Source organism: Aphelocoma coerulescens, chromosome 8 (assembly GCF_041296385.1).
Source record: "Aphelocoma coerulescens isolate FSJ_1873_10779 chromosome 8, UR_Acoe_1.0, whole genome shotgun sequence".
NCBI lineage: Eukaryota > Metazoa > Chordata > Aves > Passeriformes > Corvidae > Aphelocoma > Aphelocoma coerulescens.
This window is the reverse complement of record NC_091022.1, coordinates 16,175,449-16,188,592: the sequence shown is the minus strand read 5'-3', so window position 1 is coordinate 16,188,592 and position 13,144 is coordinate 16,175,449. Positions and strand designations below refer to the sequence as shown.

The 13,144-nt window shown below is 35.1% G+C and overlaps 2 protein-coding genes across 7 annotated transcripts in view; both read left to right on the top strand.

Moving 5' to 3' along the window:
• Positions 1–7,347, top strand: part of CCDC18 (coiled-coil domain containing 18) — a 27,863-nt gene extending 20,516 nt beyond the window's left edge. For 2 of the 5 annotated variants that reach the window (XM_069022740.1, XM_069022744.1), the window contains exons 24-25: positions 144–289; positions 925–2,445. In XM_069022740.1, the coding sequence (XP_068878841.1) occupies positions 144–275 (132 nt within the window). In that variant the 3' untranslated portion in view covers positions 276–289; positions 925–2,445. Of the gene's footprint in view, positions 1–143; positions 290–546; positions 888–924; positions 2,446–3,180; positions 3,375–6,137 lie in introns of those variants that run through there. The other 3 variants (XM_069022742.1, XM_069022741.1, XM_069022743.1) reach the window with 3 other exon arrangements.
• On the top strand, positions 5,887–13,144 carry LOC138113885 (retinol dehydrogenase 8-like). 2 transcript variants are annotated; one of them, XM_069022747.1, is made up of 6 exons: positions 5,887–6,206; positions 7,354–7,515; positions 8,759–8,938; positions 9,996–10,089; positions 11,789–11,990; positions 12,902–13,144. In XM_069022747.1, the coding sequence occupies exons 1-6, from the start codon at positions 6,110–6,112 to the stop codon at positions 13,133–13,135; spliced, it is 969 nt and encodes a 322-aa protein (XP_068878848.1). In that variant the 5' UTR covers positions 5,887–6,109; the 3' UTR covers positions 13,136–13,144. The 2 variants fall into 2 exon arrangements, with proteins under 2 accessions (XP_068878848.1, XP_068878849.1); XM_069022748.1 differs by having other exon boundaries at positions 5,889–6,206; positions 11,807–11,990.

Sequence of the window (13,144 nt, the reverse complement as noted above, 5' to 3'; positions counted from 1 at the left end):
AAAAAATTCCAGAGGAATCAAAAGTCAATATCACTACTGACAATATTAGTGAGTTTTCTTTGTTTTGCACATTTGATTTTTTTATAAAATTGCTCTGACTTTGGTGAAATATTGGTTCTGATTTAATTGCATTTTCTGTTCAGATTGAGAGCTTAGAGAAGAAACTCCAGCGTTCTAAAGATGAACTTCGTAAAAAAGAGTTTGAATTGCTCCAGAGAGATCAGGAAATAAATCAGCTGAAGAAAAAAATAATTAAAGAAAACAATGCAGCCTAGAAGCTCTTGGAAAGGTAAAACATACCTTGGATACACAATAAATTATCAATTTTTAATGCCATTGCTGTACTGCCTAGAAGAAATGATACGGTGTCTCTTTAGCATAAGCATCATTACTTCTCCCAGAATCATTATATTTTATATCCTGATGTTTCCTGAATCTTAATCCCCTAAAGTTAAACTAGTTTTATTATTTTAAAATTACAGATTTAATGGTACACTCTTAATTTTCTGCTTTCTGTGGAGAAATTTGATTACTAATTATCTTTAGGGACCTAATTTTCTGGCTATGGACGACATGGTCTTCCTTGAAATGAAACAAAGAAATACGCTGTATGATGAGAGCTTCTTATGACTTAGATACCTGTCTTGTGAAAATTACTGCATCAAAAGAGCACTGAGATCTAGCAAGCTTGTAGGAACGAGAAGTGAGAATTTTTTGGCATAGTGAATGGGAGAGTGCGGAGAGACTTGAGAAGACAGCTAACTTCATGAATTATACAAATCTTTGGTTTGGTGCACAAATCAGTCACTACAAGTACAAATGTGATCTGAGATGAACAGGCTTTCTGCAGAAATAAGTTCAGCTAAGTATGATTCCCAGCTGCCACTTCGGTTATGCTGCATTTTATATGTTTCTTTTCCCTAGGGTGAGATATCAGAGAAGCCTTATTTCTGTGTGAACACCGAAGGCGTTTGATCTGTGTTCTAGATCATGAGGGCTTGGCTCTGTCACAGCTGAATATGAAGGTTTTTTCACTGCAAATTTAAGCAATGTCAGCTCTTCCATCTTGAATTCTGTGAGGTTATTGATGATGCTTAAGAACAGGACAGTGACTGCTGCTGCCTTTCACACATATCATTAACAATTCCTGACTTTTCCTAAGGGTTGATTCTGAAGGAAAGAATTTCCTAGCTAGCCCTTGTACAATTGCTGACTAGACCCTTCCTTTCCAGACAAATTGTCTTGTTTTGGCTAAGGAATACCAGGTAGGGAGGGGCCTAAGAATGATACAAGAAAAGCTTTGAAAATGGACCTACTCCAGCTGTGTTCCTTCAGAGACCTGGGATAAGGAAATGAAATTTTTTTTTCATTGTAGTGAAGTAGATGAAAAACCACTGGATTTTGGAAGCATTCTGTATAAAATATGAAATGTATTGCAGAGGGCTTCTGGCTCCACTTAGAATATGATATGGTTCCTTCTTTGTTTAAAAACTGAGTATATTAACACTGTGTAAGGAAACACTTCCTCCATTAGTAACATATTGCAGACTGATTGACCAGTCTTCCACAGAAATTTTCTGTCCTAGTTCTAAAAGCTAAATTGCCTTATCTGTCTAGGGAAAAGGGGTGGAGAGGCAGTGTGTATGCCTTGCCGAGGGGTACAGTGTGTCTCATTCTCTTTCTTCTTAATACACCACCTTCCCTTGCTTATTACAGAAAATATATTAGTTCAGGGAAGGAACTGCTAGGAGGGTTGATTTGTGTTCTGGTCCCCTCTGTCACTCTGGGACTCATAAAATAACCAAGTCACAGAGTTTTCACTTGAATCATTCTTTGTTCTTACTCTGCTTCCATCTGCAGTGAAGATTTTGTAACAATACAGCACTCTGCTACCCTTAGAAGTTGTAAATATTCCAAATAAAGAACTGAAAATATCTTGCTGAACATTAAGAATTGCTTTTTCATTTTTCTGGGAAATGGAAGTAATTTTCTTTATTAAAAAAAATAAAAGGGCAGAATGGACTGATAGCAAACTAATTTTTTGTGACCATAGTTCCTTCTGAAATGAGAAGTAAAATTGTATTTAAATGGTAAGTGAAATAAGAAAAAATCAGTGCTTACAATGATTGACTTTCTAAAAGAGTGATTTTTACAATGTTTTTGAAAAATTGTGCATAGCATTAAAAATATCAGGAATGATTGCAATAATCTTTCATTCATTAGGTGTAAGCTGCTTATATGCTACTTACAAGTGTCTCTGTACAGTATGTATAGCTTTCGTCATAAAGAATAAGCACCTAGCTAAACATGGATAGATAAACAGAGAACCAACATAATATCTTTTTTAATTTATAATTAACACGAACCATAGTATAATATGATGTGAATAGTAGTGGCTGATACAGTCTCTGGTTGTGCTACAGCACCAGCTAATGTAAGCATAGCTGCTGTGTATCACATACTAAAGAGACCTAAAACCCCTGGTTTTTTCTATAAATGAACTGTTGAATAATTAGATCCAGCATATACACTTGTTTGTAAAAGGAGGGGCAGGGAGAAGCTAAAGCTCTAACAAAAAAACCCCAACTTCAAATATGCTGTGTTTGGCTGCATTTATTTCTATATACAGCTTACATCCATGTTGCTATTTTTCTTGCTCTGTGTTGGTGGACATCATAGGCTTTTTTCCTCTTGATACTTGATACCTTGATACTGTTGATGGGGTTTTTACAGACATTCCTGAACTGATAGAAACTTAAGTTGTTAGCAACTTTAACAACAATGCAATCCAACATGAAACCTTAAGCCATACGCAGAGGAGTTATTTCAGAAGACAGTGCTCATTTAAACTGTACAAAATTTTTAGAGGGATTTGCATGTGAAGATTCCATCTGAAAAAGATTCCACATAACATTTTCCTATTTCTCTGCTGGAACTTAATTTGTGTTAGAAAATTTGTAAGTTGTGATCTTTGAGAAAGCAAATGCACTTCAGTTACAAGAACAGTGAACAAAAATGCATTAATAGCATAAATCTAGGGGTCAGAATTTGGGAAGGCAGCCATGGACTTGAGACATGCTGTTAGTTTTCTTGGATTTGTAAGATAATTTAATACTGAAAAGTAGCATCTTGGTACAAATTGATTTAGAGAGAGTAATTACATCACATACTTTGTTTCAGAGGCAAGAACTGTGAAGAAATGACTGCTGCTGCCCATCAGACAAGCAGCAGCCCAAGAATGCTGTTGCTGCATCATAATTGTGACTTCAAAGAGGAAGTTTTAACATTGTATTTCTAAATAAGGAATGTAGTTACTTGTACTGAAGCAGATGAAACCTCTTTATTTTACCGTTAATGAGATTGTTGCTGTCATATAATAACATATTATTTTTTATACTTAAGAATAAAATTTATTTATCTTAAGTTGTAGGGATTAATTTCAGCTGTCATCTTTTTCCAAGGTTTTCAAATGATGTACTCGTTTAATATCTCACTTCTAATTAAAAGCACAATGGTACTACCTTATTAGCAATTTTTGTTTGGGAATATTTTATCTTTTTTTGTACACATGCAGTGTTGCAGACACATTAAAATTGACCTGTTTGTAAGATGTTTTGGGACACTGATTTGATTGTAGATGCTGGCAAAACCTTCTTGCTTTACTCCAAGCAGTATCTTCAAGATGCAAAGGGTTCTGGGACAGGGCCATAAAGCTTGAGCCTGTTTCTTTCATTATTTTTAATCAAACAAAAATCCATACAAAAGTTCCCATTGATTAAATTCTCAACATAACTATACGTTCTAAAACATATTTATTTCCAGGTTTCCAAAAGTACTACACAATTTAGCTGGTATGAATGGCTAGTGGCCCCACTTTTATATTTACATAAGCATCAGAAACTGCAAATATGATTTTGAGACCTCTGTCTGATTAATGCACACATGATTTATGTGCATTAAGACATGTGATTCATACTTCAGAAAATCAAGTTACCAAAGTTATTTGATGTAAAGAAGAAGAACAGAATTGAATGTATTTCAGTTTAAATACCAGGCCTCAGTTAAGTGTTTTGCATATTAAAAGTGTATCTTAGCCAACAAACCTATCTGAGCTATTTCAGAAACTCTGCAAGTGGCAGTGTGCTAAACTCCTTGGGCAGTACTGGCTCTTTCACTTTATGTAAACACATTCCACAAATGCCACATGTTCTACATTAAGTGGTTCTACAAAACCAGCCACACATTCTGCTACCATTGACAAGGTCAGGATACACTCATCTAAAGTATTTCTGCCGTTTCAGATTATTTATTCTGCTATTATGAAAATTATGATGTGACAAAAACTGTTACTTACAGAAATCAATATATTGTGTGTTTTAAATCAAGCTATTTCTTTCTCTACATAACTGTAAAGGAAAAACCTCAGAATTAGGTTGACCGGTGCAATAATTGCAAATTAAACTGCTTTTATTTTTTACCTCTCTTTATGCACATCACTTTGCCTTCAGCCTCGAAGTGTATGCATCAAATTTCAGACAGATTTTTTTAAAGCAGTGGAATATATAAGCCCTTCAAACCAGGATTTCAAGTGGAAAATATAACTGATCTGTAATTACAGCTGCATCACAACACTAGTGGAATTCCACTAACTAGCACTGTATAAATCCTCATTTGCTCCTCCTACATGCACTAAATATAAATGTGCATGAGCAGCAAAAGCAATTTGCCTAATCTCTGAATCAGCTAAATAGCATTTGCACTAAAATTTTGTCTGTATACTAACTTATGTGGTTAAACTGTGGATCAAACCTGATATATAAGTAGAATCATAATTATATATAATCTTTAGATGTTTTGCTATTTTGTTGCTTGCCTGAGAAGTTAATGATTCCACTTATACTGTTGAAGCCAATTTATTTCTTTTGGAAAGGATGGACTTTTTTTAGAATGTAATTTCAGTTAAATATTTCTGTATTGTCCTACTTTTCTTGAGTTACTAACCAATTTACATGTATGCAAATCCTGGAACACTGTTCATTCTTCTGAAGTGCGTTGCATTAACATGGGGTTGTTGAGTCTTGGAAAACATTCTACTGTGTATAATGGCATTGCAATTAGCTGAATGCCATTCATAAGGCTAATTGTTTATTAAGGTCTTTTTTTTTCCTGTCACTCAGGACAGAAACAAAGGACTGATTTTCTTCCTGAATGTCATATGCTTACCTAGTTACTGTATGTTAAACAGGAATTGCACTTAAGTGCCAGCCCAAATGCCTCTCTGTTTAATCCACAGTTTATATGCAAAATATTTTTTCCAAAAGTTAGACATCAGACTAGTTCTTATTTTTTTTAAATTTCTGACTTGTCAGTTGCAGAACCAAAGTGTTGAAAGATACTTCAGTCTTAGCAAGAATGTAGTGAAGCTGATCTGTTCAACATTTCCTGTCAGTTCTCTGGTGCAGCATGCTTGCTCACTTTCTCTGTTCTTGGTTGGGAACACTGCCAAAAGGAAATGTGAGGAATCTGTCCAACAACTTGTCTCTTTCAGAATCCACATCCCATTTTTCAATTTGGGGTTTTTTTTCTGTAATGCCTGTTAGGACTCTTACAATAGTAAGGCATCAGGGAAGAAATCCATTCCTCAATCTGTTGCAAAAGAACCAGGAGGGTGCTGTAGGGGTAGGAATTCTGAACAGCTTTAGCAGAGGGATCCCACTCTGGGTGCAGTTTACTTTCCACAGATGTGAGTGGAAGGCTTAGCACTACAGACAAATTGTAATTGTGGCAAGGCTTTTCCTGCCAGTACTGTGCAAGCTGGTTATTCTATTAAAAAATCCATGTAGTTTACAAATGCCTCAATTTATAGTTTAATCAAATTTTGTATTAAATATAGTCAGTTTTGATAATACAGATTATAAGCACATGTAGGAGCATCTGCTTCGATTTTGTTTAGTTGGAGATTATCCCTTAATCATGTAAGGTCCAGGTGTGCATTTTCAGATTTGTTGACTCAGGGAAGCTGGAGATAGCATTAAAGGCCAGTCACATTATGCTGTAGTTACATTTATGTTGTTGCTCCTCTGAAGAACTGAACCCCTCAGTGAAAAGAATGGCAAGAAGAAATGTCCTCATTACAGGTTGCTCCTCAGGAATTGGACTGGCATTAGCAGTAAAAATGGCAAAAGATGAACAGAAAAGATTTAAAGGTAACAATCTATCTGTTATTTATCTTTATCAAAACATACTATTCAAGATGGTGCTGGTTTTTTCTCTGTGATTTAATAGATGGTTGTATTCAGTTTGGTGACTTGTTTCTGGTTCATTTTCCTCTTTGACTGTCAAGAGAATACAGTGAAAATATACTGTTTTCTGTAAGCAGTTGATATTTCTCTACCTGTATTGAAATGGAACAACTACTGGAACTGAATAGTTTACACACAGACACAACGAAAAAAGACAGTAGTATAAAATGAATAGCTGAAAATATCTGCAGGATTATGCTGCTTTGGGTATACATTCACAGCTGTGGTTAGCTTTGCTTCTGGCTGCTAAAATCTGCACATATACACACCCATGCCCATTTGATGACCAAAACAATGAGTTTAAGTAAACAGTTTCTAAATCTGCAATTTTTTTCCTTAAAGCACACTTCATTATTGCAAGCCTGTGTAGGCATAAGAGGGTGAATGAAGGGGCTGGGATTTGTCTTATTGCTGCAAAGCATGGTATTTGCTGATTGAGAATGCAAGGTGAAGGCAGCAATCTCTGGCAATTCAGTCTCTCATACTTAAAGTATTTTACTGCTAACTGACTGGATGCAGATCTAGAGCTTTGTGAGTAATTAGGCTACAATAATAACTAAGAAAACTAATTTCTGTTTTGAGAAGTAGCTTACAAAAATAGGCAGTCTTTCAACTTCAGGAAGTATGTCTTCCATTTTTTAAATAAAATTACGGTTGTTCTGCTAAATATGTTGATGGTGATTAAAAAAAAAAAAGGGGAAATCTGGAATGCAAAATTAGATTTTGGGTACTTAAAAAACAATTTACTGGCATAATTTTATATCTGTTTTAAAATATATTGGTGATAGTATTCTCTTTTTACACTGCATGTTCTTCATTATGCATGGCTGTTTAATTCTTCTTTTGAATTTCTTGACGTTTTCAGAACCAGACTGGGAAATTAGTGACAATATATGTTGAAAATAGAATCTTTTAACTTTTAGTTTTTATCTGGTTTCTATCACTGATATTTAAGACCTGGTTGTGAAACCATTGTTCTTTAATACTTCTTAGTAAGAATGCCACAGTAAAGATTTTATTTCTGCTAAGTGTTGCTTCTGGTGTGTTGCAGTGTACGCCACAATGCGGAATCTGGCCAAGAAAGAGCCACTGGAGGAAGCTGCAGGCCACAGGCTGGGCAAAACCCTCGAAATTAAACAGCTGGATGTCTGTGATGAACAGTCTATTAGAACTTGTGTGAATAGTATCCCTGACAGAAGGATTGATGTCCTAGGCAAGTACAGGATGTGTGTGCTATGAACAGATACCAGATTTCTATAAAACATCTCAAATACCCTGGAGAAGTTTCATTCGTATATTTTTTAAATTATCAAAGTGACAATAATTACATAGTATATTCGGTTCAAGGTTCTTAAGACTTCATGCAGACATGCATGGATTAAATCTCACCCTGCTTCTATGAAGTAGGGAAGCTTGTTTTCCCTGTTTACAAAGGAGAAACTTGATCACAGGTAGGTGTCTTGGATAAAATGATACATTTTTTTAGTAAATGTGAGAAATTTTGCCTAAACTGGCACCTTCATGAGCAAGACTTTCTATTGATGAAGCATAGCCCTTTTTACAATGAAGGTAACAGCTGTCTGCACTAAGAAAGCAACAGCATTTGGGAATTAGCAAGTAAAAGAATAAATGCAAAGGAAATAAGGATACTTACATTTTGTATTGAGAATTGAAATTGTACTTTACAAATTATTCAGCAAAAAGTGTTTTCATACTGTTTTGCTAAAAATAAATATTAGTATCTTAGTAAGATGGAAATGCTTACACCATCAGCTATTAAATCTTACCTAACAGAAAATTATGGACCTGCCTTTTTTCTGATTAATTATTAAAGCAGTGCTTAACAACTGTTTCTACAAAATTTATTGTACTCTAGTTTGACATATTACTTCTAGAGAAGAATGCCAGTCCTATCATCATTCCCCACTTATAAATATCCAGGAGGCAAATAAAAATCAGTGGAAGTGTGTGTTTTGGTTTGTTTATTTTGTTGGGGGATTACTTCCTCTTGAAGATATTAATGTTAATAAAACAAAAACCAGACCAAAATATGGCGTGGTCTATCACTTTTTGAATACTTCTGTTCATTCCTATGGGTATTGACTGTATCTTCCAATTCTTAATACTGAATTATAAACAAATACAGGTATTTCTTGACTCATTTTAATGTAATCCCTTTATATATTTTTTAAAAAGGTCTAATCAGAAATAAATTAGTTAAAATGTAAAATACTAGATCATTTAAATTTGATTAAAAGCATAATTTAAAGACATATGGAAATGTCAAGTGTATTTGGAAAGCTTTAGTGACTAACATATTTTAATCCTTTCTTTAAGGATTATTTAGGATCATTTAACTCTTAGTCCCCACATTACTTTCAAATGCTTTCCAGTAAAGATTACTAGTTTATGTTTATAGAGGTTTTTTGCTTGTTGTTGTCTCCCATTTTGTGCAGTGAGCAATGCTGGAATGGGGCTCATTGGACCTATTGAATGTCAGACCATAGAGGAAATGAAAACTGTGATGGATACCAACTTCTTCGGCCTGGTTCGACTCCTGAAGGAGATTTTGCCTGACATGAAGAGGAGAAAGAGTGGGCATATAGTTATAATAAGCAGTGTTATGGGAATACAAGGTAAAGTTGGTTTTTCTGTTTGCTTGAACTAATAGTTCAGTATTCAAAATGTAAAGCTTTCCTCTTTTAATTAAAAAAAAAAGAAAGTAGGAGCTGGCATATCTGACTCTTGTGCTTTGTAATGCAGAAGTTCCAACTATAAAAAGCACCTGATGGGTTTTATGCATTCAGGTAGTTTGTTACTATACAGCTACTCTCACAGCATTTTAACAAAACCTGCAGAGTAAATTTTTTTAGAGTTTTAACTTAAACTCTATAATTTGAAAAAAAATTATTGTTGTATTTTTATTATCTGGAAAACAGGGCTTAGCATTACTTTTCTCTTTCCTCTTGGAAAAAATTATGGGAACAGACAAACATGCTTACTACACTCTGCACAATAATAATAGAATAAAATCCAATCACAGACAACTGTACCACCTTTTTGTAAAGTTTCTCATAACACTTGAGAGTCAAATTTTAGTGACAGATAATGATATTCCTACTCTCGTGTCCCATCCTGTCTAGCTGTATTGTGTTTCAATTATTACAGCTGTGACATTGATCTTACCTGGATTATTCTGGTGAGCAAGGGTCCTCCATCAATCGCCAAGAATTGCTATTTTAATACAACACTTAGCCTCCACCTAAATGGATTGATGTAGTGCTTTTTCTAAATCACTCAGATGCAAGCTGGATCTCTTGTACAGTTGTATATCCTGCATTATACTCAGCCTTTGTGTTCATCTACAGCCAATTAAAGTCTTGCTGATAAATAATGCAGATGGTATTATATGCTCAGACACTTTCATATCTTCGACTACAAAATAGTATCATCCAAGGAGACCACAGCATCAGCTAGGGGGAGGAAAAGCATTAGTCAAGCATCTTTTATAGACTACGCAGTTTTGAGCACATAGGCAAAAATTAGTATTTGGATTCAGTATACACAAGGATTTTTCTAATGTTTACCCAGCAAGACTGTAGAAATTTTGGGAAAACACATGAGTTTTAAAAATCAAACTATTAATATGTTGGATACAATCACATTCTCAGGATGTTTTATTTGTACCATCAGGCATCTTATTTAATGATGTTTATGCTGCATCTAAGTTTGCTGTGGAAGGATTCTGCGAAAGTTTAGCTATACAAGCACTCAAGTTCAAACTGCAGTAAGTATTGATCCACTGGTGTAAATGGCATTGATCCACTGGTGCAAATGGTATTGATCCACTGGTGTCAGTTGTATTTTAGATAGTTTAAAATATATTCAGAGGCAGGAAAAAAATTTTAAAGCTTGCTGCTAAACAGACTGAGAAGCCCTTGAAAACTGTACATCACAAAAGGCATAGAAATCCTCACACTCTTCACATTATATGAGCAAATAAAAAGATCTAGATGTTAAACATTCTCTTGAACAATTAAAGGCTATTTAGCTTTGGATAAAATACAGTTCATGTAACACTTCTGAAAACAGATTCTTACATACAATATCACAGGAATAAAATTATAAGATTGACCTGTGATCTTTTCCTTTAGAAAGGATAATGGTCTTCTTAGGCAATTCACAGATAAAAAAGTTCCAGGGCCCATCACAGAGACTGAGCAAATGCAAATCCATCAGAGTGTTACACAAGGTGAGATACCTGGAATGAAGGGAGGTGGGAGGAAAGTGAGAAGTGTGGTGTGCTATTCCTAACATTTTAGACAGTACTTAAGTGACTGGTCCTGTTCATCATCTGTGGGACTTCAGGTCTGATTTGTCACATGTGTATTCACATTCATGTAATTCTGCTACTGTTCTTTGTGCAAAGTCCAATAACTGGTAAATGTCCATTGCCTCTCTGTGTGCCTAAGCATTTCGGCCTTGTGGAAAAAAGGACAGCTGCTGTTGTGGAATTTCAGAGACAAAACTGTGATTCTGCATATTGCTCTGCAAAGTTTGGAGGGATTTAAAATAAATATAATGATACACAGGATATACCACAATTCATAATGAGATTTCAAGAGTATAAGACACAGCAAAAAGGAGTTTAAAATGAGGAAGCATAATAGGAAAAATTCAAGGTCTAATGGGAAGGGTGATGCAAGAGGAAAGGCTTTAATTCCAGCAGTAGCTGGAATTCTGCTGTGAAGGTCAATAGCTTGATTTAATTCTAAAGAAGACCCTTTAGAACACTCCTTGAAGAACTCAAGTCTAATAAGAGGTCCAGTCCCAAAAAGTGTTTTGATAAACACAGTGGCTGGGAATTATTACTGCCTGAGAAAAGAACCAGGAAAAATCTGACTGTATTTCAGTGATTTGCTATAATATGCTACTGAACAAAATAATTTTTTTCAGATTTGGCAGCAGCCAGAATCTGTCCACCCACAGTAAAAGTCTCTATATTGTATTTTATTAATATACAGTGGTGGGATCTTAAATTATATAACACTAACAGCTTGACGAAGAAAATCCATGTTTGGGCAGTTCCCCCATCTCTTTCAGCTACTTCTAGTATTATCATGAGAAACAAAGAAACCTATGCAGGATTTTGTCCAGAAAGTAATGAATTTTGTTACCATCCATTAATTTTCTTAGTATCTGGTAGGTTGTTGTGACTAAATCACCCTTAGATTCCAGAGCCACGAGACAGCAGGTAACAACTGCACTCATGTCGTGAATTAAGTTACAGCACTTCTCTGAAAATCAAACTATGCAAATTTCTACTACATGTGGATGGGTAGGAGGAACAGGAGAGCAATAAAGGCAATGGATTACCTTTACAGAAGGTACTGTTATATACTGTTTGCTAGTGCAACTCTTCAGTATTGCTTTTGGAGAAGGATTAGGTGTGTATTTTCCATGGAGGATAGTCAACAACCAAGTAGACCTTTTTTTCTGAACAGGTTAAGTTTGATTGAACCAGGCCCAGTGGTTACAGAGTTTGAAAGAAAAGTGTTTGAAGATGGAATGAAAATGGATCTTTCAGCTGCAGATGAAGAAACAGCTGAGATGTTTACTAATATTTACCTTAAAAATTACAAACAAATTTTCCAGAGCCTGGGACAAAGTGCTGAAGATGTTGCAGAGGTAACTCATAAAAAATTCATCTTCTTTTAAAAATTTTTTTCTTTGTAATTTATGAATGCAGTGGTTGGTTGGTGGGTTTTTCTGGTAGAAGTATTAGATTTAATTAAAGGTACTAAATACAATTAAATTAAAAAGTGTTTTTAAAAATTCAAAGAATCTTCGTTTTAAGCAAAAGCCTATAAAATATTAAAAGAATGTTCATTTTGAAGTATTGAATACAACTATGAATTGTAATTTAAATACCACTGAGATATTAGATGCATCTTTACATCCTCTGGTGTAGTCTGAATATTCTGCATTGTTACCATACACCCACACAGGATTCCCACCACTGGTGAAAGCTCTGTCCTCTCCATCTCAAAATCCCTCCACTAAGGGAAGTTCACTCAGCCACCCCAGACAGCCAAGGCACAATAAAAGCAACATGGATGGTTCTGGTGCTTGGGGCTTCCTGCAGGAAGAGAAGTTTAGGCAAGCTGTGGGAGGGGACGATGATTTCAGGCATTTGCTGGTAAGGAATAACTTCAGTGTCAACTGAAGATTCCCAGATCTTGCTGCAAAATGCACTGTCCTGATCCTTTCCCAGTGAACTGTAGAAGAGAGGATCTACCTACTCTGGGCATATAAGCCACAATGATTTGGAAGACTACTCAGGATACTTAGGTGTCAAATGATATCATCATGGTATAGAGAAACAGAAATAGAACTAAGAATAAAGAATAAATACTTCTTATGGCCTTTAAATATTTTAAGAAGAATTTCTAATGAAGTTCTAATAAAATTGTGTACATGGGTTTATGTAATTCTAGCACTTTATTCTTCTACTTTTCCACAGTTTAACTGAAAATTGGGTTTTTACTTCACTATCTTGGTAAAAGTTCTTTAAAAATTCTATTTCTCCTTTTCTACAGCATACAGTAAAGATAATTCTTGCAGAAAACCCACCTTTTCGCCATCAGACCAACACCTTGTATACTCCAATGACAACTCTGAAGTATGCAGATCCAAATGGGGATCTACCCATTGACATATTCTACAAAATGGTTTTTCAGCATGACAAAATCTTCAGTGCAAGCCTCAACTTCATCAAATTGCTACGGTGGAGAAGCAGGAAGAGCTTTGACCTGGGAAAACCTTCACAATAAGTATGAGGT

Excerpts from the sequence above, each read along its gene's own strand:
- LOC138113885 (XM_069022747.1), top strand. The coding sequence starts at position 6,110 with ATGGCAAGAAGAAATGTCCTCATTACAGGTTGCTCCTCAGGAATTGGA. Across the intron at positions 7,516-8,758 it reads CAGAAGGATTGATGTCCTAG|TGAGCAATGCTGGAATGGGG; the intron begins GCAAGTACAGGA and ends CATTTTGTGCAG. Across the intron at positions 10,090-11,788 it reads GCACTCAAGTTCAAACTGCA|ACCTTTTTTTCTGAACAGGT; the intron begins GTAAGTATTGAT and ends ACAACCAAGTAG.